This window comes from Muntiacus reevesi, chromosome 2 (assembly GCF_963930625.1).
Source record: "Muntiacus reevesi chromosome 2, mMunRee1.1, whole genome shotgun sequence".
Taxonomy (NCBI): Eukaryota; Metazoa; Chordata; class Mammalia; order Artiodactyla; family Cervidae; genus Muntiacus; species Muntiacus reevesi.
In genome coordinates this window covers 269,111,755-269,136,255 of record NC_089250.1, presented here as the reverse complement: position 1 = coordinate 269,136,255, position 24,501 = coordinate 269,111,755, and the positions used below count along the sequence as shown (strand labels likewise).

Genomic DNA, 24,501 nt, shown 5'->3' with positions numbered 1-24,501 from the left:
GAGCTATGCATCTTGGGGCCTGATTATCCAAAACACAGAGTACCTCATCCTGAATTCCTCTCAGGGTGCACTGTTGGTGGGAGACTGCAGCAGGTAGTGACTGAAAACCCTTGTACAACTAGGTGATGAGTGATGCTGTTTGCTCTCCTTTTGGTCAAGGTGGTCCAATTCTGTTTTAAGAAAAGTAGGTTGGGATATCAAAAATTCCACAAAATGGTCACTGATATTTTAATTGCCACATGTCCAAGGTCCTTCCTTGTGGGTATCAAGTCCTAAAGATAATTGCCCACTCAGAAGAATGTCTCCTCCCCAGCCCCTCCCACCTTGCAGTACAGAGTCCATCCCTGAGCAGGAAGGGGGTGGAGACCACAGCTCAGGGCCTGAGATGACGCAGGTCTATAACAGGGCACAGGAAGCGGCCCGGTTCCTGGAGAGATCCCTCCAGCAGGAGGACTGGAGCAGCTCATGGACCTTTCCAGACCCAGGTGCAGACTCTGGAGAAAACTAGTCCTTGTGGGTAAGAGAGTCGGGCTAGCGTGATGGGGGGCAGGGGGCATGGGGAGAAGGGAGGGACCCAGGGCCCTCAGTAGAACTTTCGTGAACTCACACACCTGGCACGGCTTGCCCAAGACACACGCGCTCACACACACACACACACACACACACACACACAAACAGATAGCATTCATCTCTACCCACCACAAAGCATGATGAAATTAAACCCCAGCACACAGCTCCCAGCAATCGCTTCCTCTGGATTCACCTCCTCTGCTCTGATCCCCTCCACTACCTCTCTGGCAGGACCCTTCCCAATCCCTCACTTTCCCTCAAACACTCTGCTTCCTCCTGATACTGCTCCCTCTCGTGTTTCCCTGGTGACCATGTACACTGTCCTCCAAAACCTCTAGGGTCCACACCTGGAGCTCTAGGGGACAGGGTCTTTGCTATCTTTGCCTCCTCCATGGGGGAGGTTCCCAGAGCAGCAGACGCCTGCCAAGATAACAGATCCCCACCACCATTCATTTCATGCCACTGAACCTATATGGTAAATCAAAGACAGTGCAAATCCTCTTGGGGGAGTTTAATCCACCCAGATAATCATTCTCAGCCCTCCTTCTGGGTTCCACCCTGACCTCTGGGAAGCTGGGACACAGAAGTGGGACAACGAGGAAGATGGACATGGGGAGGAGAGAGCTAGGGTGCCAGGGACATAGAAATGGGGAAGAGCATGTGCAAAAACCCAAGTCAGAAGACAGTGAAGTTGGTCAAGAGAGATCTGTATGTGTGACTGGGACACACAGTCTTCAGATAAATGAATGAATACATGAGTGAATGAATGAAGGTGGTAAAGTAGGGTAGATGTGACTCAAAAAGAGCCTACACTGGGTCCTAGAGACCAGTTCGCTCTCTAAGAGTGTGACGGCACTGGGGAGCCATGGAAGATACATAAGCAGAGGGAGAGCAGGGTCACCTGTGGGGCTTCATAAGGATCCCCAAAACTGACCTTTGAGGATGGACTGGAGGCTCAGTATCCAGAGAGGAGGCCAGCCTGGAAACAGATGATAAAAGAATGGATCAGGGCAGGGGCTGAGGTGATGGAGAGAAGGAGACAGGGTGGGGAGTCCTTCAGAGCTAGAAACCCATGGCCTGTTCACCAGTGTCTCTGTGGATCATCGCCTGTGGGTATAAACCTGTGTATGTGTGTCATTTTCTGTTTGTCTTCCTCAGCCAGTCTGCTGGCCTGTGGGATCACCCAGGCCTCCAGCCAAATGTACATCAGCCCAGACCCATTCACAGGCTTCAAGGGATTCTGGAGCCTCCTGACTGTCAACAATGCCCCTAAAGATGTTCAGGAATATAGCTGGCACCGGGGTACAAATGACACTGAGGAAAATCTGATTATCAGCTACAACACCACATCTCACTCCCAGCAGAATGGGCCCATGTACAGTGGCCGGGAAACAGTGTCCGGTACAGGTGCCCTGCAGATCAAGGATTCTCAATTAAATGACACGGGGAACTACACCGTGCGGGCGGCTGCCGTCAATGACACCCAGAGAGCAACTGTCTGGCTCGAGGTTCGAGGTGAGTGGGCAGCTGCCCCACTGCCTGACTGCACTGAGCTGAATATGGAGGTTTGGGGAGTGGTGGTCCTTGGAGCTCACAGAATCTAGTCTCCACCTGCCCTCAGATGACACTGGGAGTCTTGGTGCATGGTCATCTAGCTTCTCCCCAGGGACGGGACCCTCACCATGTTCGAGGGCTCCAGGTCCCCTCTCAGTGTTATCTCCTGCTGCATGACAAATAGGACCAATAGCCTCAAGCTTAGTAGCTTAAAAGGACATTCATTTCTGTGAGTCAGAAGTCCTGGCATGGCTCAGCCATTTTCAGTGCTGAGACTCACAAAGTGTCAGCCGGGGCTAGGTTCTTATGGGTGGTTCTGTCCATAGGATTTCACATCATGGCTCTTTGTCTCTTCAAGGTCAAAAACAGTATCTCTCTCTAGACTGCTGAGAAGGAACCTTATGTAACAATGGGTAAAGAATACACTTGCAATCCAGGAAACTCAGAAGATGTGGGTTCAATCCCTGGGTCAGGAACATCCCTTGGATGAGGGCATGGCAACCTACTCCAGTATTCTTGCCTGGGAAGTCCCGTGGACAGAGGACCCTGGCAGGCTAGAGTCGGACACGATTCAGAGGCTGAGCACTCACAGGCACACAATGATGGGAGTGACATCCCATTGCCTTCACCATCTTCTGTAGGCTACAAGAAAGTCACAAGTTCTACCGGCATGGAGGGGATGGGATTATACAGGGCTTACACTAGGGAGTGGAGATCGTGGAGTCATCTTGGAATTCTGCCTCCTCCCCTGAGCTCCAGGGCCCTCCATGGGACTAGGGCAGGACAGTGTGGATTTTGAAGACTGAAAGACTTTTGTTTACCTCTGAATCTGTATATACCAAATCGCCTTAGTCTTCCCTCTCTGATCCTCTTGTCAGTAGAATCAGAGACAGTGTGGTCGGTTGTAAGGTTAGAGGAAGTATTTGTGAAGGGAAATGGGACTGGGATAGTAGGAGGAATTGTTATGGAGAGCACAGACCATTTCTCAGTCCACTGTCCGTGGTTCCATGGATGGAGGATCCAAGTTTTATAGAAATAACCACATGACAACATGCCTATGGGAAGAACTCACCATTATTGCAATGAACCGCTAGAGGGATGGCTCAGCCCATAAGACCACAAGCTCAGGGGATCGCTTGCATCTCAACTACCTCGGGCCCACTCCTTACCTCCCTGTCTGCCTCAGCCCTAGATCCTAGATCCCATCTTACAATTTTGGGCTTCTTCCCAGTCTGCTCTGAAAGCCCCTGTGGAGAGGAACAGAGCTTGGGAGAGGCACATCCAACCCCTAATCTTCTCCTTCCTGCTTCACCCAGTGTTTGAAACCCCGGGCATCTCAGTCAACACCAGCTATGCAGTACTGAATGTGGACTCCGTGGCTGCCATCTGCCAGACCAATGACACAAATGTCCAGTGGTATGTAGGCTACACACAGGTGTCCAGCTATGAACGCATGACCATCTCTCCAGACACTAAGACCCTCATCATCAAAAGGGTCAGGAGCAGCGACTCACCCCTGCAGTGTGGGATCCAAGTCTTCTCAGAGATTATTAAGAAAAGCGAACCGGTCTATCTGACAGTGACTTGTGAGTGTCATGGGAGGGAAGGGTGGTCACTCACAGGTTGACCTGTGAGTCCCATGGGTCATGGGAGGGGAGCCAGGCTGGTCTCAGGGTCTCCCAGGGACATCATGATAAAACAGGCAGAAAGTGTGGCATGAGACACCGTGAAGACAGCTGTCCTGGCTTCAGAGCCCAGTTCTGTCTGTTTTAAGCTTTGGACTTCAGAATTATCCTCACTGCTCACAACTCCGGTCCACTCAATTTAAACTGAGGGCCCTAAGCCCTACTTCTCAGACAAGAAATATTATGAATGCATGCACATCTAGCTTTTGTGTAAAGAAGGGACTGAGTGCATGCTCAGTCACATCATATTCTTTGCGACCCCATGGAATCCATGGGATTCTCCAGTCAAGACTACTGGAGTGGGTTATCATTCCCTTCTCCAGGGGATCTTCCCAACCCAGGGATCGAACCTGGGTCTCCTGCATTGCAGGTGGATTCTTTACATTCTGAACCACCAGAGAAGTCTGTCTGCTCCTACTCTACACCTATTTTATTGTGACATGAAGGGCAGCCAGACTGCTGGCCTGTAGTAAGTCTCCATAACAGAAGACACTGTGATAACTCTCCTTGTTGTTGGTCCAGCTGCCATCATGGGGTGGGTCTGGCGATCCACTTGGGACAAAGAGTGGAGACACCCTTGGTAGGAGGGAGACTTCCTGTGAATTGAGAGGAGACAGGACCCACAGCAGTCAGAAGCATAGTCCAGGTGGCCTGCCCTGTCTCTGCAGATGGACCCTCCTATGCAACAATCTTCAGCACGCCCGTTAACTACCAGGGCATCCTGCCTGCTGAGATTGGCTCCCAAGTGAAGATGGAGTGTTATTCTGATGGCAGACCACAAGTCAAGTACCGCTGGATCCACAACATCTCTGTCCTGAGCGTCTCAGAGAAGAACATCACCCTCCCGAGTCTGACCTGGGACCAGATGGGCAGATACAGGTGCATCGCGGAGAACCCCGCCACCCACGAGGTCTTGTATGACGAAGTCCAGGTCCAGACCCACATGCCCAGTGAGTGCAGCAGCTTCCCCTTGCTCTCTCCAAATCCCACCACTCTCATGCCTCTGCCTAGGCAGTACTTGTCATCAGAAATGCCCTCTTCACTGTGTGTTGCCATCCTCACGATGGTCAGAAGAAGTCCCCCCAGACTCCAGGTCCAAGTCCAAACTGCCTCCTTTATGAAGTCCCTGGAGTCCTCAGGTCAGAGTTGGAGTGAATTCCAGGGATGCAGGATCAGCCAACACTGACTGAGCACTCTGTACCAGTAGCCACCATTCTAACCTGGGTGACCCTCCAGTCTCCCTACAGAGTAAGTGACCTTTATCAGCATCACCTCCACTCTACGGGTGAGCAAATGGAGCCACAGAGAGTTTGGGTGCTTTGTTCAAGGCTCCAGTTCTAATGGACAGAGGAGGCAAGATGCGAACCCTGGCCGTCTGATCTCATACCCTCTGCCCTCCACAGATCCTCGGGGCTGCTCTGAGATGAGGAAGAGCAAACATGCCAGGGGGAGGTGATGCAGGGGAGGTGGGGAGCTGTCCATGGTGTGGCCTCTGAAGCTGGTTAGGAAGGAGTCTGCACGTGGGGGAGGCACCTATTCAGGGACCCCACGTCCGATCCTCTACACCACGGAGAGAGATGGACAGGCTTGGGAGAGAGCAGTCATGCAGGGCCATGAAGAGCAGGTGCACTGGAGCCCAGTGACCTGAGATCAAATCCCAGCTCTGCCACTGCCCTTCTGCGTGAACAGGGGCAGCAGTGTCCCCTCTCTGAGCCCCAGTTTCCCCCTTTGCAGTTTGATAGTGAGGGTTCTAGTTGATGGGGTTGCTGCATGAGGGCACGAGAAGCTGTCAGCCTGGCTCGTCCCAGAGAATGAGGTGAGCAGACACTGCTGGAGACATTTCTGTCCCTCCGCACTATTTACTAAGCATCGAACGATACAGTTTTTGTGTATGTATGATGTCTCATTTCATGCCATTTGACCCCCGCCTCACTGTTAAACTTCAGGGGGACAGAGGCAGGGCAAGTTCTTTGATCACCAATGTGTTTTTAACACGGTGCCGGGCATACAGTTGGAGCTCAGTGAATGAATCACCCTGGAATGAGTTCATGACCCTGCGTATGCAGCACTCCCTACCGGTGCTTTCTCTCTCCCCTGGTGTGGGTTGAAGCTTTTCCAGAGCAGTTATTGCTGCCTGTTGTGAATCTGGATGTCTCTATGTTTAATTCTCAACTGTCCACCAGTTACAATTCCCAGCTAACTCCCAGCTAGAATGTCAGCCCCATAAGGGTGGGAAGTTTGTTTTGTTCACTGCTGAGCCCGTAGTACCCAAAACACTATTGCACATAGTAAGTACTCATAAGTCTCCGAGGAATGGATGTGTGAGTGAATGAAGGGATGCTTGAATGGTGGTCCTGACCTCCGTGCCTCTTCTCCTAGGGCTTATCCAAGGGGTCAGCATCTCAGCACCCCTCCTGGCATTCCTCATCACGGGGTCAGTCGTGGGCAGCATCATCATCTGTGGATATCTGCTTCTCAGCATGATCAAATGTTACTCCACCAGGTACCAGAGGCCCTGGGTATAAGCATTAGAATATTCCCCTGGGGGCTCAAACTGCACTGGTTTGAGGACCGCTGGAGTAGATGTTAAAAATGGCAGCATGATGGATACAACAGTGATAGTGGTTATGACAGTGATAATGGTGGAAATTATAAGAACAATGGTGATAATGATGGTGATGGTGGTGCTGGGTGGTGATGATGGTGAAGATTTGAGAACATATGTTCTTCATGTCATTTTTTATTATTTTGATATAAGCCTATTTGTGATCATGACAATGTCTCTATATCAAGAAGCGTACACTGCTGACCGTCACTGACCACAGCGCACATGCGTGCCTGCTCAGTGGTTCAGTCATGTCTGATTCTCTGCGACCCCATGGACTGTAGCCCACCAGGCCTCTCTGTCCATGGAATTTTCCAGGCAAGAATCCTGGAGTGGGTTGCCATTTCCTATTCCAGGGGATCTTCCCAAACCAGGGATCAAACTGGCATCACCTGCATCTCCTGTACTGGCAGATGGATTCTTTACCACTGAGCCACCCGGGAAGCCCATGACAATAGCAAGTCAGCCCTTTTGTACCTAGGTTTGCCAGCCTCACAGGGATATCTGCCAAGGTGGTAAAGTTAGCTAATACTGGTGAAGGGTTTTGAACAAGGCTTGGCATATGGTAAGCACTCAATCCAACCTTGTCTATTATTATTAATATTGACCTTATTCAGTATACAGTTCCAAACTGGTTGTGATAAGCTCTAAGGAGTTTGAGTGTTTCCAGGAGGTCTGGGTCACATCCTCATCTACATGCTGGGAGAAGCCCTCTAACCAGGCATCACCTCACAGCCAGGAGTCAACCTGACATCTCCACTTCTCCATTCCCCTTAGCGGTACCAGGCACTGCTCCATAAAGAATTCCGTGAGTTCTTTAGTCTGGCATGAGAGCAGGGAGCTGGGAACCAGAGAGGCTAGTTTTAGACTATTGGTTTATGTATCACCTTGCTATGTGACTTTGGGCAAGTGACCTCACCTCTCTGAACTCCTGGTTCTTCATGCACAAAGTAGGGTTAAGGTACCTACCTTGTGTAATTTCATTTTATTTTTTAGGAAGGGTTCAAGAGAATTTCTATAGATCATCTACCATACAGTGCCTGGCATTTAACAGATGTTTCCTTCATCATCCTCAGTAATCAGGCCAGGTAGTGCCAATACCTTCCCCAGGAACACCCAGCCTCTTTCCCTCTCCCACCCCGTGCTCCCACGGGCATCTTTCTCTCCTGACCTTAAGACCTCTAAAATACTAAACTATAGAGAATGTTGGAGACTCATTGTAAGGGGTAAGAACCCAGATTCATCAGCTCCCTTAGGAGTGCGGGGACTTGGAAAGAAGCAATGTCCGCCCATCCACGCAGGACTCTCCTATGTTCTCACAGTTTCCTATAAATCCCTGATCTGACTTCTGTAATTTTCCCCCGTAGGAAAATTCGGGCCACATGAGAGTCCACCCCAAACCTGGAGGCAAGACCAGATGGGCAAGGAGGTGAGGGGGGAGTGCGAGTCCCTGTAGAGACGGCCTATGCGGGAAGGGGTCCAAGGACTGGCTGGAGGGTACAGTCGAGCAAGAGACCCAGGCCAGGCTCCCGGAGAAAGTCTCCAGGTTCCTCCTAGAACCTGCGGGTGTGACATCATCGGTATGTAGCCATTGGCTACTCCATCTGTCAATCAGAGCCGGTCAATGGGCTGCAGACTGGGGAGGGACATGCACAAAACTCTCTGCTCAAATTCCGGTGCCTCTTCCCCATCAGTTAATAGGTTTCTGAATTCTCTATTTCCTCAACCCGACACCCTGGGACCACCAGAGATGCTGCAAAGACCATCAGAGATGCTGCAATGTCACATCTCAGCATCACCAGTGACAGAGAGATAGAACAACCTACACATGCCCAACTCCGGGAATTGCTTAAATGGGGCACAGCGCATGTCGAGTGAATTTGTCATCATTAGAAACTTGGCCGGGAAAGGACTCACTGATGTGGGAAATGTTCACATATGCACACACACATGTATATACACATGTATGCATAGATGTGCACATATACCCTCCCCTGCCAAAAAAAAAAAAAAAAATGTGGAAAATGTTAGCCATCAACAGTTCTATCTCAATTTCCTTTAGTGCACTTTAATGTATATTCTGTAGGGTTGGTTAAATCACAAAATGTGTAAATTATTATTATAATTAGGAAAAAAACCCAATAAAGTTAAAACAGCTTGAAATTAGTTCAGCTCTCATAATGTCCTTTCTGGATCTTTTTTCTGAACTTTCTTCATGGATGTGCCCAAAACTACATAAGAAAATTTGTCCATCCCCATGGTGGTTAGAATGGGAGGAAGGAAGGAAGGAAGGAAAGTGAGAAGAAAGAAAAAGAGAGAGAGAGAGACTCTTTTCTGGCCAAATCTATGGAATTGTGGCCAAGCCCCTGTGGTCATCACTGTTGTCAGGGAGCACTTGACTGTTCCATTGTTCACGCAGCAATTAGGACTTTGTCTGGACACAAGGCAGCCCCTGGAGCCCAGGGTTACGACCCCTTGTGGTGCCCGGGTTCAACCTGGACCCTCTACCTGCTGGCCTGGGTGGTGTGGAGCTGCTCACCTGGGCCTCCTGACCCAGGGATGGTGCTGATCCTCTCTAGACTCAACGTTAGAATTGGAGAATGCAGGATACGTGAGGATTTAATGCTCTGTGGGTGCTCAGTGAATGTATCCATTCCCTAGGATTGCTGTGACAATATACCACACACTGGGTGACTTAAAACAGCAGAAATACATTCTCTCACAGCTGCGGAGGACAGAAGATGAAAATCAAGGTTTGGGCAGGTCAATGCATCCTTGGGAGATTTTAGGGTGGATTCCTTCGTTGCCTCTTGTAACTCCTGGTGGTTGTCAACAGTCCGTGGCATTTCTCCACTTGTGGCAGCATAGCTCAATTTTCTGCCTCCTCTGTCACATGGCCTTCCTTCCCTACATGTTCCAAATGCCCCTGTTTGTATAAGGACACCACTCACTGGACTTGGCATCTCCTGATGTGTCCAACCTGATCTCATATTAACTTGACTACATCTGCAGAGACCCTTTCTCCAAATAAAACTGTTGCAGGAAAGAGGACCCCTTCCAGGGCCCGAAACTGGGCTCTTGTCTAACACTCGGAAATGAATTGTCCGGGGAGACACATCGGCTGACAAAGCAAGAGTTTTTATCGGGAAAGGCCCCCAGGTGGAGAGCAGGAGGGTAAGGGAACCCAGGAGAACTGCTCTGTCACACGGCTTGTAGTCTCGGGTTTTATGGTGATGGGGTTAGTTTCCAGGTTGTCCTTAACCAATCATTCTGACTCAGAGTCCTTCCTGGTGGTACACACCTTGTTCAGCCAAGATGGATGCCAGAGAGAAGGATTCTGGGAGGTGGTCAGACACATGGTGTCTCCTTTTGACCTTTCCCGAACTCTTCTGGTTGGTGGAGGCTTATTAGTTCCCTGTTCCTTACCAGGACCTCCTGTAGTAGAATAGCTCATGCAAATGCTTACTATGGTGCCTGGCCAGGGTGGGCGGTTTCCATCAGTGTGCTTCCCCTAACAAAACCACATTCACAGATATGAGGGGTGAGGACTTGAATATATCTTTTTTTGTGAGGGAGCCTCAATTCAACTCACAATAGCAAGTATTCATTACCAGGGCTATTGGACCTCCTGGTGTTTTCCACTGTGTATCGCCATTCCTACCTTCCTCCTGAGTTCCAGATCATCCATCTTTCTAATCTTTCTAATTGCCTGCCAGATGCTGGTCTCCTGGGGCAGGGGAGGTATCCCAGGGAACTTTGAGCTGCCAACATGTGGCTCTGACTTCACTGTCTCCATCTCGTCTCTGCCTCCTAAAACTTGAGCGACCTGAAAATGTATCTCTATACCCAGCCTTGGACAAATATGTTCACAGCAGCTATATTCATAATTGCCAAAACCTGGAAGCAAACATAATGTGCAGTCACAGAAAAATAGGTAAATAAACTGTAATACCCTGCTATCTTACTCAACAATCAAAAAGAATGACATATTGATACACACTACATGGACAAATCTCAAAGTGAGCCATAATGAGTGACAAAAAACATACAAAAGAGCATATTGCATGACTTCAGTTACATAAATCAATTATATATATTATGTTTATAGAATTTGTGTGTTATGTGATTTAGATTATCAATCATACTATTACTTAGCATTTTTAATTCTATCAATATTATCAAAAAATGTATAGTTTACCATTTTGTATTATACACAGTATGTGATTAATTCAAATATATTATTTCATATGATACCTTATGTTAATAGTAATAAAAATCTAATGTATGTTATAATTGGTATGACTCTATTTTATTACATGATCCACCAACTTACATAATTTCAATTATATAAATGGAAAATAATGTTTAGTGCTAGGATCACACAGTAGCAGCTCTTAAGTATGGACTTTGTCTGAGAAGGGGCATCTGAAACTTTATGGGATGATGGGAAATTCTGTATCCTAAGAGGATGTTGGTCATGCAGGAGGACACGTTTGGCAGAGCTCACACCATTGTACACTGAAAATCTCTATACTTCATTTTGGGTAAATGTAGCCTCAGTTTTTAAACCATTTGTAAAATAAGGGGGGAAACAAATAAAGGAATGTGCAGGGGTCCTGTAACCCAGTGCTCCCCAACCTTTTTGGTAACAGGGACGGGTTGCATAGAAGACAATTTTTGCACAGTCTTCTGACTGTGTTTGGGGAGTGTTTGCGGGGGGTGGGTGGGGTTGGTTTTCCCGGCTGCTCACCTCCTGCTGTGTGTCCTGGTTCCTAAGAGGCCATGAACTGGTACCCAGGGTTGCAGACCCCTGCTCTAGCCTTTATCACCTCGTCTGTGTCTGTCTCATCCCTGAGTCACTGATTCATTTACCCCCTTCTTCAGTAAAAATCAAAAGGTCTCAGGGATGTTATTTGGTGCAAGGGGTCTGCTGGTTGCCTGACCCAACAACAGCCCATGAGGAAGAGACCCTCAGAAACTGGGAAGGGCGTGAGTCCCAACGCTGCCCTGAGAGACTGGGTGACCCCGAGGCAGCCGCCTAACCTCTCTGAGCCTGGTTCCTCATCTCCATAACCAGCGCGACATTTTGCATTCCTCAGGATCCTTCAGCACACCTAGTGCAGAGCCTCACACCGGATAGGTGCTTGGTAAAGGTCCCAGGAAGTCATACGTGTGTCTGATTGATTTTTAGAAGAAAGCTACTGTCAGACTCCACTACCCAGCTGGGACCCAGCAAGGGCGCAGGTGACCTCCCACACCCCGGTTCACTCCCCAGCCTGATTCAGAAGTGACAGTGCCTCCAGGAACTTTGAATTAATCCTGATATCAACTGGGGGTGTGGGGGAGTTACGAATTCTGCTGCTCATCCTGGGTGGGGCTGGACAGCGGTCAAGCCACGCCACGTAAACAGGAACCTTTGTCTTGGAGGAGGGATGAGATTTTTCCAGGGAGTGCAGGGAACAGAGAACGGAAAGAGTGGATGGGGCTTTCTGCCTGTCACTGCCTGGAGCCGCCCACCAAGGAGAGTCCATCCCAGGATTGCCCTGTGGAACCCAGGGGAAGCTGGGAGGGCTCTTACATAAGTGATTGAGAGAAGAAGGCAAATCTAGTCCTGTTCAGAGACAAGCCTTTGTGAGCTGCCTTGAGAAGTTCTTCCAGATGTAAATCGTGAAGATTTGAGACTGGGACCACCAACTCCTGTCACAGGCTCCCAGCTTCCTCACCTGGCTTCCCTTTGAGTCATAGCAATGCCAGACTCATGTCTTTGACTGAGAGATAGAAAAAGAGAACTGTGCTTCTGTGAATGTTTGCTAGGGTGTCCCGAAGTAATTAATAGTTACTTTTCAACAGACAGTATACAGAGAAATGTGCATACAGAGAGTGGATATTTGACCTGAATGTTATATTTGGGTTACTAGGAAACAGAGTGAGAACACAGGCTGGGGATTCAGTCTGCGTGGGTGAGGATCCCTGAGCTTTAATCAGGGTTCTCCAGAGAAATGGAACCCGAGGGATCCGGAGAGTTTCGAAGCCACGAGGACCTTGACTGCAAATCCAGGATGAGGATAAAGATATACTGCCAGTGGGAATGGATGGCCATGATACATGAGGGTTGGGAATAACAGAATGTCAGGGGATAACAATGTTGTTTGTTGCTTCAAGTTCCTGAACAAGTCCACCCAATGGTGGATTCCCTGACAAGCATATGAACTAACCGATATAAATTGGAGGTATCAGGGTGATAAGTTTGAATGACTAAAGCGAATTAAAGGATGCTGACTGAAAGAAAAACATAGAGCATCTAAGTTTTATGTGGAGTCTTCCTGAGGACTATAGCCTAGGAGACATCTCTGAGGACCTGCTCCAAAAAGGAAGGTGAGGAGCCAGTGTATATTTGAATTTGGGGGCTGGGAAAGATGTGTCATTAAGCATACATCTTGATAACTGATCATTGTTCATCACAAAGAACAGATAAGTTAATGATTTTAGTGCTTTTTTGCATATGACCGATGCAAAAGTTTGGGGTCATTGAAATTCTCCCTGAGCTGTGCGTCTAGGCACCTGATTATTCAAAACATAAAATGCCTTATCCTGTTTTTTCCTCCTAAATTCCTCTCAAGGTGCACTGTGATGAGAGACTGCAGCAGGTAGTGACTGAATCCTTGTACAACTAGGTGATGAGTGATGCTGTTCATTGTTTTTTTGAGCACAAGTGGTTTGGTTTAATTTTAAGAAAAGTAGGTTGGGAAGATCAAACATTTTCCACAATGGTCATTGATATTATACATTGCCAAGTGTCCAAGGTCCTTCCATGTGGGCATGAAGTCCTAAAGATAATGACCCACTCAGATGAGTGTCTCCTCCCCAGCCCCTCCCACCATGGGGTTCAGAGTCCATCCCTAAGCAGGAAGTGGGTAGAGACCACAGCTCAGGGCCTGAGAGAACGCAGGTCTGTAAAAGGGCCCAGAAGACGGCCGGGTCCCTGGAGAGATCCCTCCAGCAGGAGGACTGGAGCAGCTCATGGACCTTTCCAGCCCTAGGTGCAGATTCTGGAGGGAACTTGTCCTTGTGGGTAAGAGAGCAGGGCAGCAGGACAGAGGAGGGGGAGAAGGGAGTGATCCAGGACCCTCAGCAGGACTTTCATGAACTCACACACATGGACACAACGCACCCATATCACAAACACACGCACACACACATAGCATTCATTTCTACCCACCCCATGAAGTGATGCACTTAGACTCCAATGCCCACCACCCCAATCACCTCCTCTGAGTTTCCCAACTACCCTGACCCTCTCTGCTACCTCACAAGCTCCACCCTTTTCAAATCCCTCACTTTCACTGGAACTCTATGCTGCCTTCTCCCTCGTATGCTCCTATGGACAAAGGAGCTTGGTGGGCTACAGTCCACCGGATCTCAAAGAGTCTGACACGACTGAGCGACTAACGCTGACATGTTTCCCTGCTGGCCATATATACCATCCTCCGACACCTCTGGGGTCTGCACCTGGAGCCCTGGAGCAGGGGGTCTCAGCTGTCTTTGCCTCCTCCATGGAACCAAGGCTTAGGGTTCCCAGAGCAGCAGACACTCTGGAAAGAAACACATCCTCACCTCCGTTCATGTTCACTCCACTGAACTTAGATGCTAGATAAAAGGCAGGTGTAGAGTCTTGGGGGAGATTCATCCGCTCAGATAACCATGCCGAGCCCCTGTGCTGGGATCCACCCTGTGCTCAGGGCGGTTGGGGAGGCAGTGGTGACTAACGCAGCCAGGCTCAGTCTCGTGAAGAATGGAGATCTGCCATTAGACTCTGATGTCTAATGTCTGATGTCTAATGTCTGATGTCTGCATGTCGGGGGAAGAAATAAGAGGGCTCAGAGTCTAGGGCAGCAGGGAGGGGCAGCCTGACCCAGGCTGCACAGGAGCAGACATCAAAGTTAAGCCCTGAAAGATGAAAGGACATGAGTTAAACAGGAAGATGCAGATGGGGAGGGAAGACAAGGGATAAGGGTACCAGAAATGTGGAAGAGCAAGTGCAGAAGCCTGAAGTCAGGAGAGAGTGTGGTGAGTCAAGAGAGAGCTGTATGTGTGATTGGGACACACAGCCTGGATGCAGCATCTTCTGAGAAGTGAATACACGAACGAATGAATGTAAGGGAGTGCCTGGGGTGATGGGGTAGGGTAAATGTGATCCAAAAAGGGGTTAGTTGCGTTCTCGACACTCGTTCTCGCAAAGAGAGTCTCAAAAGCCATGCTAAGGGTTTGAATTTTATCCTGAGAGCACTGGGGAGCCATGGACGATACTGGAGCGAGGGGGGGGCGCGGGGGTGGCGGGAAGCAGGGTCACCAGAAGAACTTTATAAGGATCCACAAAACTTTCACATGAAGATGTTAGAGGCTGAGTGTCCAGGGAGGAGGCCAGCATGGAAAAGGATCAGAAAAGAATGGGTCGAGGCAGGGGCTGAGGGGATGGGGAGGAGGGGACAGACTGATGAGTCCTTCAGGAGCTAGAAGCTCTTGACCTGTTTATGAGTATCTCTGTGGATCATTGCCTACAGCTGTAAATCCATGTGTGTGTGTCTTTTTCTCGTTGGCTTCCTCAGCCAGTCTGCTGGCCTGTGGGATCTGCCAGGGCTCGGCCCAGATGGACATCACCTCACTCACAGGAGTGGTAGGACAACAGAGCCTGCTGGTCATCGAGAACGCCCCTGAAGATGTTCAGGAATACAGCTGGCACCGGGGTGCAAATGACACTGAGGAAAATCTGATTATCAGCTACAACGCCACAGCTCATTCCCAGCAGAAGGGGCCCATGTACAGTGGCCGGGAGAGCGTGATTTCTACTGGTGCCCTGCTGATCGAAGAGTCTCGACTTAACGACACGGGGAACTACACCGTGCGGGCGGCTGCCATCAATGACACCCAGAGAGCAACTGGCTGGCTCGAGGTTCAAGGTGAGTGGGCAGCTGCCCCCTGCCTAACTGCGCTGAGTTGGACTGGAGGTTTGGGGAGGGGTGCCTTTTGGACCTCACACTTTCCAGTCTCCACCTGCCTCCAGATGACACTGGGAGCCTCAGCGGATGGTCATCTAGCTTCTCCTCAGAGACGGGACCCTCAATGCTTTCAAGGGCGCCAGGTTCCCTCTCAGTGTATTAGTTATCTCCTGCTGCGTGACCAACAGCCTCCAACTTAGTAGCTTAAAAGGACACCCACTTCTGTGAGTCACAAGTCTGAGCCTGGCTCAGACATTTACTGTGCTGAGACTCACAGAGTGTCAGCTAGGGCTGCGTTCTCATGGGCAACTCTGTCCACAGGATTTCACATCCTGGCTCTGCCTCTTCAAGGTTAAAAGTAGTATCTGTCTCTAGACTGCTGAAAAGGTATCTTATAGGACAATGGCTACTGGGGCTTCCCAGGTGTCTCAGTGGGTAAAGAATCTGCCTGCCGATGCAGGAGCCCCAGGAGATGCAGTTTAGATCCCTGGGTCGGGAAGATCCCCTGGAGGAGGAAATGGCTACTGACTCCAGCATTCTTGCCTGGAGAATTCCATGGACAGAAGAGCCTGGCAGGCTAATATAGTTCATGGGACCACAAAGAGTCTGACATGAACGAGCGACTGAGCACACACAGTCAGAAAATGATGGGAGGGATAGCCCATCACCTTCGCCATCTTCTATAGGCTACAAGAAAGTCACAGGGCCCACCGGCATTGAGGGGATGGGGTTACACAGGGGTTATACCAGGCAGCTTCCTGGTATACCTTGGCTTCCCTCTCGTGACACCAGAACACTCACAGGCCATCATCAGATAGATCAGTTCACTTCTCTGAATGACAGTCCCTAAGACGATTTTGACCCCACACTGCAGCGGCGAGTCATTGTTCTTGACCCTTTTGATGATGAGGGTCTTTGTGTCTGGGGAGATGGCCGTGCATTCAGAGCTGGACACCAGCTCTGGAGATCATGGAGTCATCTTGGAATTCTGTCTACTCCAGTGCATTCCCGGGGGCTCCACAGAGATAGGGCTGGACTGTGTGGATTTTGAAGACTGGAAGAACTTTGCTTACCTCTGACTCTATATATACCAAATCGTCTTTGTCTTCCCTCTCTGGTCCTCAGTATTCTCATCTAGAGAATGGGGGCAGGTTCTACCCCCATTGTGATCTGTTGTAAGGTTGGAGGAAGTATTTGTAAAGGGAATGGGACTCAGATCATGGGAGGAATAGTTATGGAGAGCAAAGACCACCCTTCACTCTGAATTCAACCTGTGGCTCCTTGGATGGGAGTTTTCTGTTTGAAGGTTCAGAAAGAATCATATGGCTACACACCTGTGGGAAGAACTAACCGTCATTGAGAGAGAGCCACAGAGATGGCTCAGAGCATTGGATGATGGGCTCAGGTGATTGCCTGCATCTTGACTGCCTCTTGCCCACTCCCTGCTCCTCTGACCCTCTTAGCCCCAAGGATACTCTCCTGCCAGGATTCTAGATTCAATCTGACAAGTCTTGCCTTCTCCCCAAAGATACCCTGAAACTCCCTATGGAGAGGAGCAAAGCTTGGAGAGTCAGATCCAATGCTTAATCTTCTCTTTCCTCTTTCACCCAGAGTTTGAAACCCCGGGCATCTCAGTCAACACCAGCATCGTGCTAGAGGATGTGGACTCCGTGGCTGCCATCTGCCACACCAACAACACCGAGGTCCAGTGGTATGTGGCCCACACGCTGGTGTCCAGCTCTGAACGCACGGCCATCTCCCCAGACACAAAGACCCTCATCATCAAAAGGGTCAAGAACTATGACTCGCCGCTGCAGTGTGGGGTCAAAATCGTCTTAGGGACTGTCATTCAGAGAAGTGAACTGATCTATCTGACGATGGCCTGTGAGTGTTCTGGGGTCACGAGAGGGAAGCCAAGGGTAGCATCAGGGTTTTCAAAGGATGTGGCCACAAGACAGGCAGAACTGGTGAGAGTGGCATGAGATGCTCTGCAGACAGCTGTCCTAGGTTCAAATCCCAGGTCTGGCTGTTTAAATCTTTGCACTTCAGAGCTATCCTTACTACTCAGACCCCTAGTTCACTCATTCTAAAATGGGGCTCCTCATCTCTACTTCTCAGATTAGAAATATGATTTTTGTGGACATCTGTCTTTTGTGTAAAGATGTACCGGCCTACAACCAATTGTCTCTTACATTGGCTTTCCGGTTCTTAAGTTTTCAAAACCCAACTTTCCCTGGGCCTTCCAAATCAGCTCATAGATCATTTTATTGAGTTCTTCATAGAAAGCAAAATTATCTTCACTCCTTTTAATGGGGTGGAATTGAGTACACTCCCTTAAAGAGTTCAATTTTAAAACTAAGGTGTAGGCATATGTAAAATAGAGAGCCAGAGGGAGTTTGATGTATGACACAGGGAACCCAAAGACGATGCTCTGCAACAACCTAGAGGGATGGCATGGGTTCTACCCAGAGGTGGGGGGATCAAGAGGAGGGGACACACGGCTGATGCATCTTGATATATGGCATAAAAATCATCACAAGTAACTATCCTTCAGTTTTAAAATAAATTTTAAAAAAATAAGGTAGGCATTGCATACATGCTCTGTTTTTATAACCTCTCTGCTGCCCAACCATGCAAGTTGGCAAGCCTGCAAGACCTACTCAAATTCTCAAACAGGTATTGCAAATCAAAGACACTGAACTCAGAATTGCGATGAAACTCAGAGTCTTTGAAATGTTCCAAGATTGTCAGATTGATTCAGTTCTTGCATCTCTTTCAACCCAGGTCTAGAATCATTTCCCGTTGAAATCTGCAACTGCATTTGCAGGCTCTCAGATTTCCTTACCTGTGGGTTGTGGCCACAGTGCCGAGAAAGGTGTCGCAGAGGTGACAGTCTCTGACCTTCCAACACAGCTCACTGGTCAAAGGTGTGGAACCAAACTCAAAGACCAGGGGCTGCAGATGTTCAGGAAAATTCCTCCCAGCTCATAGAGGTACTTGCCTGGTCCTTTTGTAGGTCAGCAGGGGATTCAGGAATCCCTAAACCTCTCCTCTGAGCCTCATTATCGCCATCTATGAAATGGATCAAGAGTGACTGTGGTCACGTGGGTCATGTGGGAACTAACTGAGTGTGTGAAGGTGTAAAGTGTGCAGAACAGCACCCAGCGTGCAGTGGGCAAAATGCCCACTTCTATTCTACACCTATATTATTATGACACGAAGGACAGCCAGGTAGCTGGCTTGTAATAAGTCTCCACAACAGAAGATGCTTTGATTATTGTCACTGTTGTTGGCCCAACTGCCCTGGTCTGCTTGTGGTGCAGAGTGGGGGCAACTCCAGGCTGGAGGAAGACTTCATATGACTGAGGGAAGGAGATGGGAACCCCAGAGGTCAGAAGCATAATACAGGTGTCCTGCCCTGCCTCTGCAGATGGACCCTCTTATGTAATGATCCTCAGCGAGCCCAGGAACGACAACGGCATCCTGCCTGCTGAGATCGGTTCCCAAGTGGAGATGGTGTGTGTTTTCAATGGCGCGCCAGAATCCAAGTACCGCTGGATCCACAATGGCTCCCTCCTGAGCTTCTCAGAAAAGAACATCACCCTCCCGAGTCTGACCTGGGACCAGATGGGCAGATACAGGTGTATCGTGGAGAACAACCTCACCCAGCTGACCTTGTACAAGGAAGTCCAGGTCCAGCGTCCCCGTGAGTGCAGCAGCGGCCTCTTGCCCTCTCCAAATCTCCCCACTTCTGTGCCTCTGCCTAGGCAGTGCCTGTCATCAGAAATGCCTTCTCTGACTTGTGTTGCCATGCTCACAATTGTCGGGTGAAATTTCCCTACCCTTCAAGGTCTGAATCCAAACTGTCCCTTGTATGAAGCCCCCAGAGTTCTCCGATCAGGGTTGGAGTGAATTCCAGGGATATAGGATCAGTCAACACTGACCGAGCACTTACTCTGTGCCAGCAGTCACCATTTTAACCTGTGTGACCCTCCAGTCTCCCTATAGAGTAAGTGACCTTTATCAGCATCACCTCCACTCTACAGGTGAGCAAATGGAGCAACAGAGAGTTTGGGCGCTTTGTTCAAGGCTCCAGTTCTAATGGGCAGAGGACACAGGATTCAAACCTTGGCTATCTGACCTCACAGTCTCTGCCCTCCACAGATCCTCGGGGCTGCTCTGAGATGAGGAAGTGGGAACACGCCAGGGGAGGCAGTGCAGGGGAGATGGGGAGCTGTCCAGGGTGTGGCCTCTGAAGCTGGTTAGGAAGGAGTCTGCACGTGGAGGAGGCACCTATTCAGGGACCCCACGCCCGATCCTCTACACCACAGAAAGAGATCAGCAGACTTGGGAGAGAGCAGGTATGCAGGGCCGTTGAAGAGCAGGAGCTCTGGAGCCCAGTGACCTGAGATCAAATCCCAGCTCTGCCGCTGCCCCCTGCGTAAACAGGGGCAGCAGCATCACCTCTCTGAGCCCCAGTTTCCCCCTTTGCACTTTGGGGGTTCTAGTCGATGGGGTTGCTGCATGAGGGACATCAGACAGGGCACTAGAAGCCATCAGCCTGACTCAGAATGAGGGGAGCGGACACTGAATGGGGGCTGGAGACATTTATTTCAGTCCCTCCACACTATTTACTAAGCATCGAATGATACAGTTTTTGTGTATGTATGATGCCGCATTTCATGCCATTTGACACCCACTGGACTATAAAACTTCAAGGGAACAGAGGCTGCAAGTCCTTAAATTTCTGTTTTTCCCTAGTGCTTAGCACGGCACCGGGCACACAGTTGGAGCTCAGTGAGTGAATCCCCATGGAACGAGTTCATGGCCCTGTGCAACCAGCGCACCCTATACCTTGCTGCTCTCTGCCCCCAACTCATTCTTTTCTGGAGGACTTATTGCTACCCTCCATGACTTTGGACATCTTTTTCCTTTGTACTCCACTGTGCACTTCCCAGCTAGAATGTCAGCCCCGTTAGGGCAGGAAGTTTGTTCTCTTCACTGCTGAGCCCCTAGTACCCGAAACAGTGCCTGCATGTGGTAGGGGCTCATGAGTCTCCGAGGAACAGATGTGTGGGTGAATGAAGGGATGAGCGAATGGTGGTCCTGACCTCCATGCCTCTTTCCTTCTAGGGTTTAACCAAAGCGTCACCATGTCAACATTCCTCCTGGACTTCCTCATGGGGTGGTCAATCTTGGGCTATGTCCTCCTCTTTACTCTCATCCTTGTGGGCCTCATCAGATGTTACTCCACCAGGTACCGATCGCTCTGGGCCCAGGGTGGGACACCGGCTGGGGACTGGGACTCTAAGACCAGCACAAACTTGAGAAAGGGAGGCAGAACCAGACGGGGAAGGGATCAGCCAGCAACAGGGCTGTCAGGGGTCATCTGGGCAAACAAATAGGTCTCAAGGACCAGAGACTTGTAGGGGAGAATAAGGGCCTGGGGTCAGCCATGTCTCTAAACAGCAGTGAGATTTCCTCCAGTGACATCTTTTCAGCCCAGTTTGTTTGCATTTACAGTGTAGATATTGAAGGTCAACCTAGAAGGGCAGATGTGAGAATAACAGTGGTGCGTGTCAAGCATCCCGCATGTGTCTGGTACACGGTAGCCACCAGTTACCAAGAGAAGTTAGGAAAATGGGTGGCAGAGGTCAGTTGTGCAGGAGGAAGAGGTTGGGTGGGGAGATGATTAAAATCTAGGTTCAAAACTCAGCTTTGCCACCAGCTGGATGGGTGACCTTGAGCAGATCATTCCTCCTCTCACGTCCTCCCCGCCCCCTTGGAGGATGTGAAGAGGCACACTGCCCTGGAGGGTGATGTGGGGATTAGACACACATTGTGGAGGAGGAAGGGACTGGCGTTACTTATAAGAACAGAGTGGGACAAAGATTTCCATTCTCAGCACCATAAGCATTTGGGGTCAGACAATCATCTCAGTGGGGCTTCCCTGGTGCTCAGCAGTAAAGAATCTGCCTAGCACTGCAGGAGACTCAGGTCCGATCCTTGGGTTGGGAAGATCCCCTGGAGAAGGCAATGGCAACCCACTCAAGTGTTCTTGCCTGGGAAGTCCCAAGGATGGAGGAGCCTGGCAGACTACAGTCCATAGTGTTGCAACGAGTCAGATATGACTAAAGCAGCTTAGCATGGGTTCTGCAGCAAGCGTAGGCAGGTCAGTGATGTGAGTTGGCTGTAGGTGAATTGGGTGCTGATTGGGGAGAGGATCTACTGAGGGCAACAGAACAGCCATTTTTGGTGGCCTGGCCATACAATCCACCATCCCACGACCCATGGCATCTTCCTCCAAGAACTTAAGACCTCAGATATATTAAAAGTATGGGGGGAAAGCTAGCTAATCACAAAAGCAAAAAAATCAATAAAAGTGTGGGGACTTTTGGTGTAGAAGTCAAGCCTCTAGATTCATCACCTCCTACTCCTGGGGTTCCTTCAGGATGTGGGGGCTTGGAGAGAAGCAGTGACCTCTTATCTACCCAGGACTCTCCTACATTCTTACAGTTTCCTGTGGATCCCAGATTTGACTTCTTCCCTAATTCCTCTCCATAGGGCAAATCGGTCTGTATGACTGTCCGCCTCAGACCTGGAGGACAAGACCTGATGGGCAAGGAGGTGAGGGGTGAGTGAGAGATCCCAGAGAGACGAGCTAGGCTGGAAGGGGCCTAAGGACTGGCTAGAGGGGACAGTCAAGCAAGGGACTCAGGCCAGTCACGCTGGAACTGAAGGTGGAGGCTCCCAGAGAATGTCTACAGTCTGCTCTTTGGACAGGGAGGGGGGGTGCGGGGGAGTGGGGTGGGGGGACCCTAGGAGCACTGGCTACTGACCACTTCATCTGCCAGTCAGAACCAGCCAGTGGGATGCAGACTGGGGCGCGGCATGCGCGGAGCTTGGAGTTCTAATTCCCACACCTCTTCCCCAACAATAAATAGGATTCCAACTTCTCCACTTCCTTTAGCATACCCTGTGGGACCATCAGAGAGGGTGCAAAGATGCCCCAACTCAGCATCGCCAGTGAAAGAGAGATGGAACCACCTACACATGTCCAACTACCAGCAATTGCTTAAACGGGGCACAGCCCATGTCTGGTGAATCTGTCATGGTTAGAAACTTCGCTGGGCAACGAGACTCACCGGTGTGCAAAAAGTTCAAACTTGATGCTGAGTTAGAAACGCACAATACAGACCATGTTGTGAAAAGTATAGATTAGCTAGTGGATATGGATAACATTTTACAGTTTGTATGTCTGTCTCCACAGTTTTACATCCGTATGTATGCATGATGTACATATAGTAAATATACAAATCTGTGCAAAAATTGTGGAAAATACTAACTATCAGCAGTTCCGTCTCAGTTTCCTTCTTTGCACTTTACTGTATATTCTGAGTGCTTTTTTTTTTTTCCATCACAAAGTGTATAATTTGTCATCGCAGCACTGTTTATAATAGCCAGGACATGGAAGCAACCTAGATGCCCATCAGCAGACGAATGGATAAGGAAGCTGTGGTACATATACACCAAGGAATATTACTCAGCCTTTAAAAAGAATTCATTTGAATCAGTTCTAATGAGATGGATGAAACTGGAGCTCATTATACAGAGTGACGTAAGCCAGAAAGATAAAGACCAATACAGTATACTAATGCATATATATGGAATTTAGAAAGATGGTAAAGATAGCCCTATATGCAGAACAGAAAAAGAGACACAGATGTACAGAACAGAATTTTGGACTCTGTGGGAGAAGGCGAGAGTGGGATGTTTCGAGAGAACAGCATCGAAACATGTATATTATCTAGGGTGAAACAGATCACCAGCCCAGGTTGGATGCATGAGACAAGTGCTCGGGCCTGGTGCACTGGGAAGACCCAGAGGGATCGGGTGGAGAGGGAGGTGGGAGGGGGGATCGGGATGGGGAATACATGTAAATCCATGGCTGATTCATTTCAATGTATGGCAAAAACCACTACAATATTGTAAAGTAATTAGCCTCTGACTAATAAAAATAAAGGAAAAAAAGTATAAAATTAAGTAAAAAAAAAGCGTATAATTTGTTCTCATAGTTAGAAAAGACAACCCAATACTTTGGCAGAAACCAACACAATTCTGCAAAGCAATTATCCTTCAGCTTAAAAAAATAATTTTTGAAAAAAATCTGAAAAAAAAGGAAATACAACCCAATAAATTTAAAACATCATGAAGTTAGTTCAGACTTCATAATGTCATTTCGGAAACTTTTTTCTGAACTTTCTTCATGGATGTGTCCAAAAATATATAAGCAAGTTTTTTCATCACAATGGCAGTTAGAAAGGAAGGAAGAAAAGAGGAAACAGGGAGGGAGGAAGAAAGAGACTAACTAAATCTCCAACAGAATTTCCCAGCCCATCCTGGTCCTTCTTATGAGACAGAGAGGTTCCAGTTCAGCCTATTAACAACCATAGAGTTACAAGCTACCTGGTTGGAACCAACATTTGAAGGAAGATCAGAATATTCTTGCAAATCTGAGGCTGATTCTGATAGTCCTGAATAGGTTCATCAGGTTTTTCTGTGCAAGCCTGAATTTTGTCCAACCAACAGGCTTTAGAAAAACCCTAGAAAGCACATGATAAAGTCATCTAGTGATTGCCCAACCCTGATTGTACAATAAATCAGTTGACTGGTCTCTAGGCTCCTAGAGACCTCTCAGGCATTTCCCAGTTAGTGGCTTTCACCCTGGTGCTGGAGTCACTGGCAAGTCTTCACTTATAAGCATATGAACTAACTGATAAGTTGGAGAAACCAGGGTGATAAGTGAGGCTGACTCTATTAAAGCGTGTCCACTCAAAGCAAAACACAGAGCATCTAAGTTTTATTCAGGGTCTTCCTGAGGACTGTAGCCTGGGTGACAGCTCTGAGGAACTGCTCCAAAAAGGAAGGGGAGGAGCCAGTGTGTATTTGAATTTGGGGGCTGGGAAAAATGTGTCATCGAGCATACATCTTGGTAACTGATCACAGCTCATCACAAAGAACAGATATACCAAGTTAATGATTTTAGTGCTTTTTTATGCATGTGACTGATGCAGAAGTCATCAGTCAGAAT

The 24,501-nt window shown here is 48.9% G+C and overlaps 1 protein-coding gene across 1 annotated transcript; it reads left to right on the top strand.

Moving 5' to 3' along the window:
* The first annotated feature begins 385 nt into the window (after positions 1-385).
* On the top strand, positions 386-22,052 carry LOC136157537 (carcinoembryonic antigen-related cell adhesion molecule 16-like). The gene is made up of 10 exons (XM_065919395.1): positions 386-485; positions 1,729-2,085; positions 3,441-3,710; positions 4,478-4,759; positions 6,189-6,328; positions 15,050-15,371; positions 17,022-17,294; positions 18,841-19,116; positions 20,544-20,667; positions 22,007-22,052. The coding sequence occupies exons 1-10, from the start codon at positions 386-388 to the stop codon at positions 22,050-22,052; spliced, it is 2,190 nt and encodes a 729-aa protein (XP_065775467.1).
* The last annotated feature ends 2,449 nt before the right edge of the window (positions 22,053-24,501 follow it).

Coding starts and splice junctions, on each gene's coding strand:
- LOC136157537 (XM_065919395.1), top strand. CDS start 386: ATGACGCAGGTCTATAACAGGGCACAGGAAGCGGCCCGGTTCCTGGAG. Junction 486..1,728: donor ATGGACCTTTCCAGACCCAG/GTGCAGACTCTG, acceptor TGTCTTCCTCAG/CCAGTCTGCTGGCCTGTGGG. Junction 2,086..3,440: donor TGTCTGGCTCGAGGTTCGAG/GTGAGTGGGCAG, acceptor TGCTTCACCCAG/TGTTTGAAACCCCGGGCATC.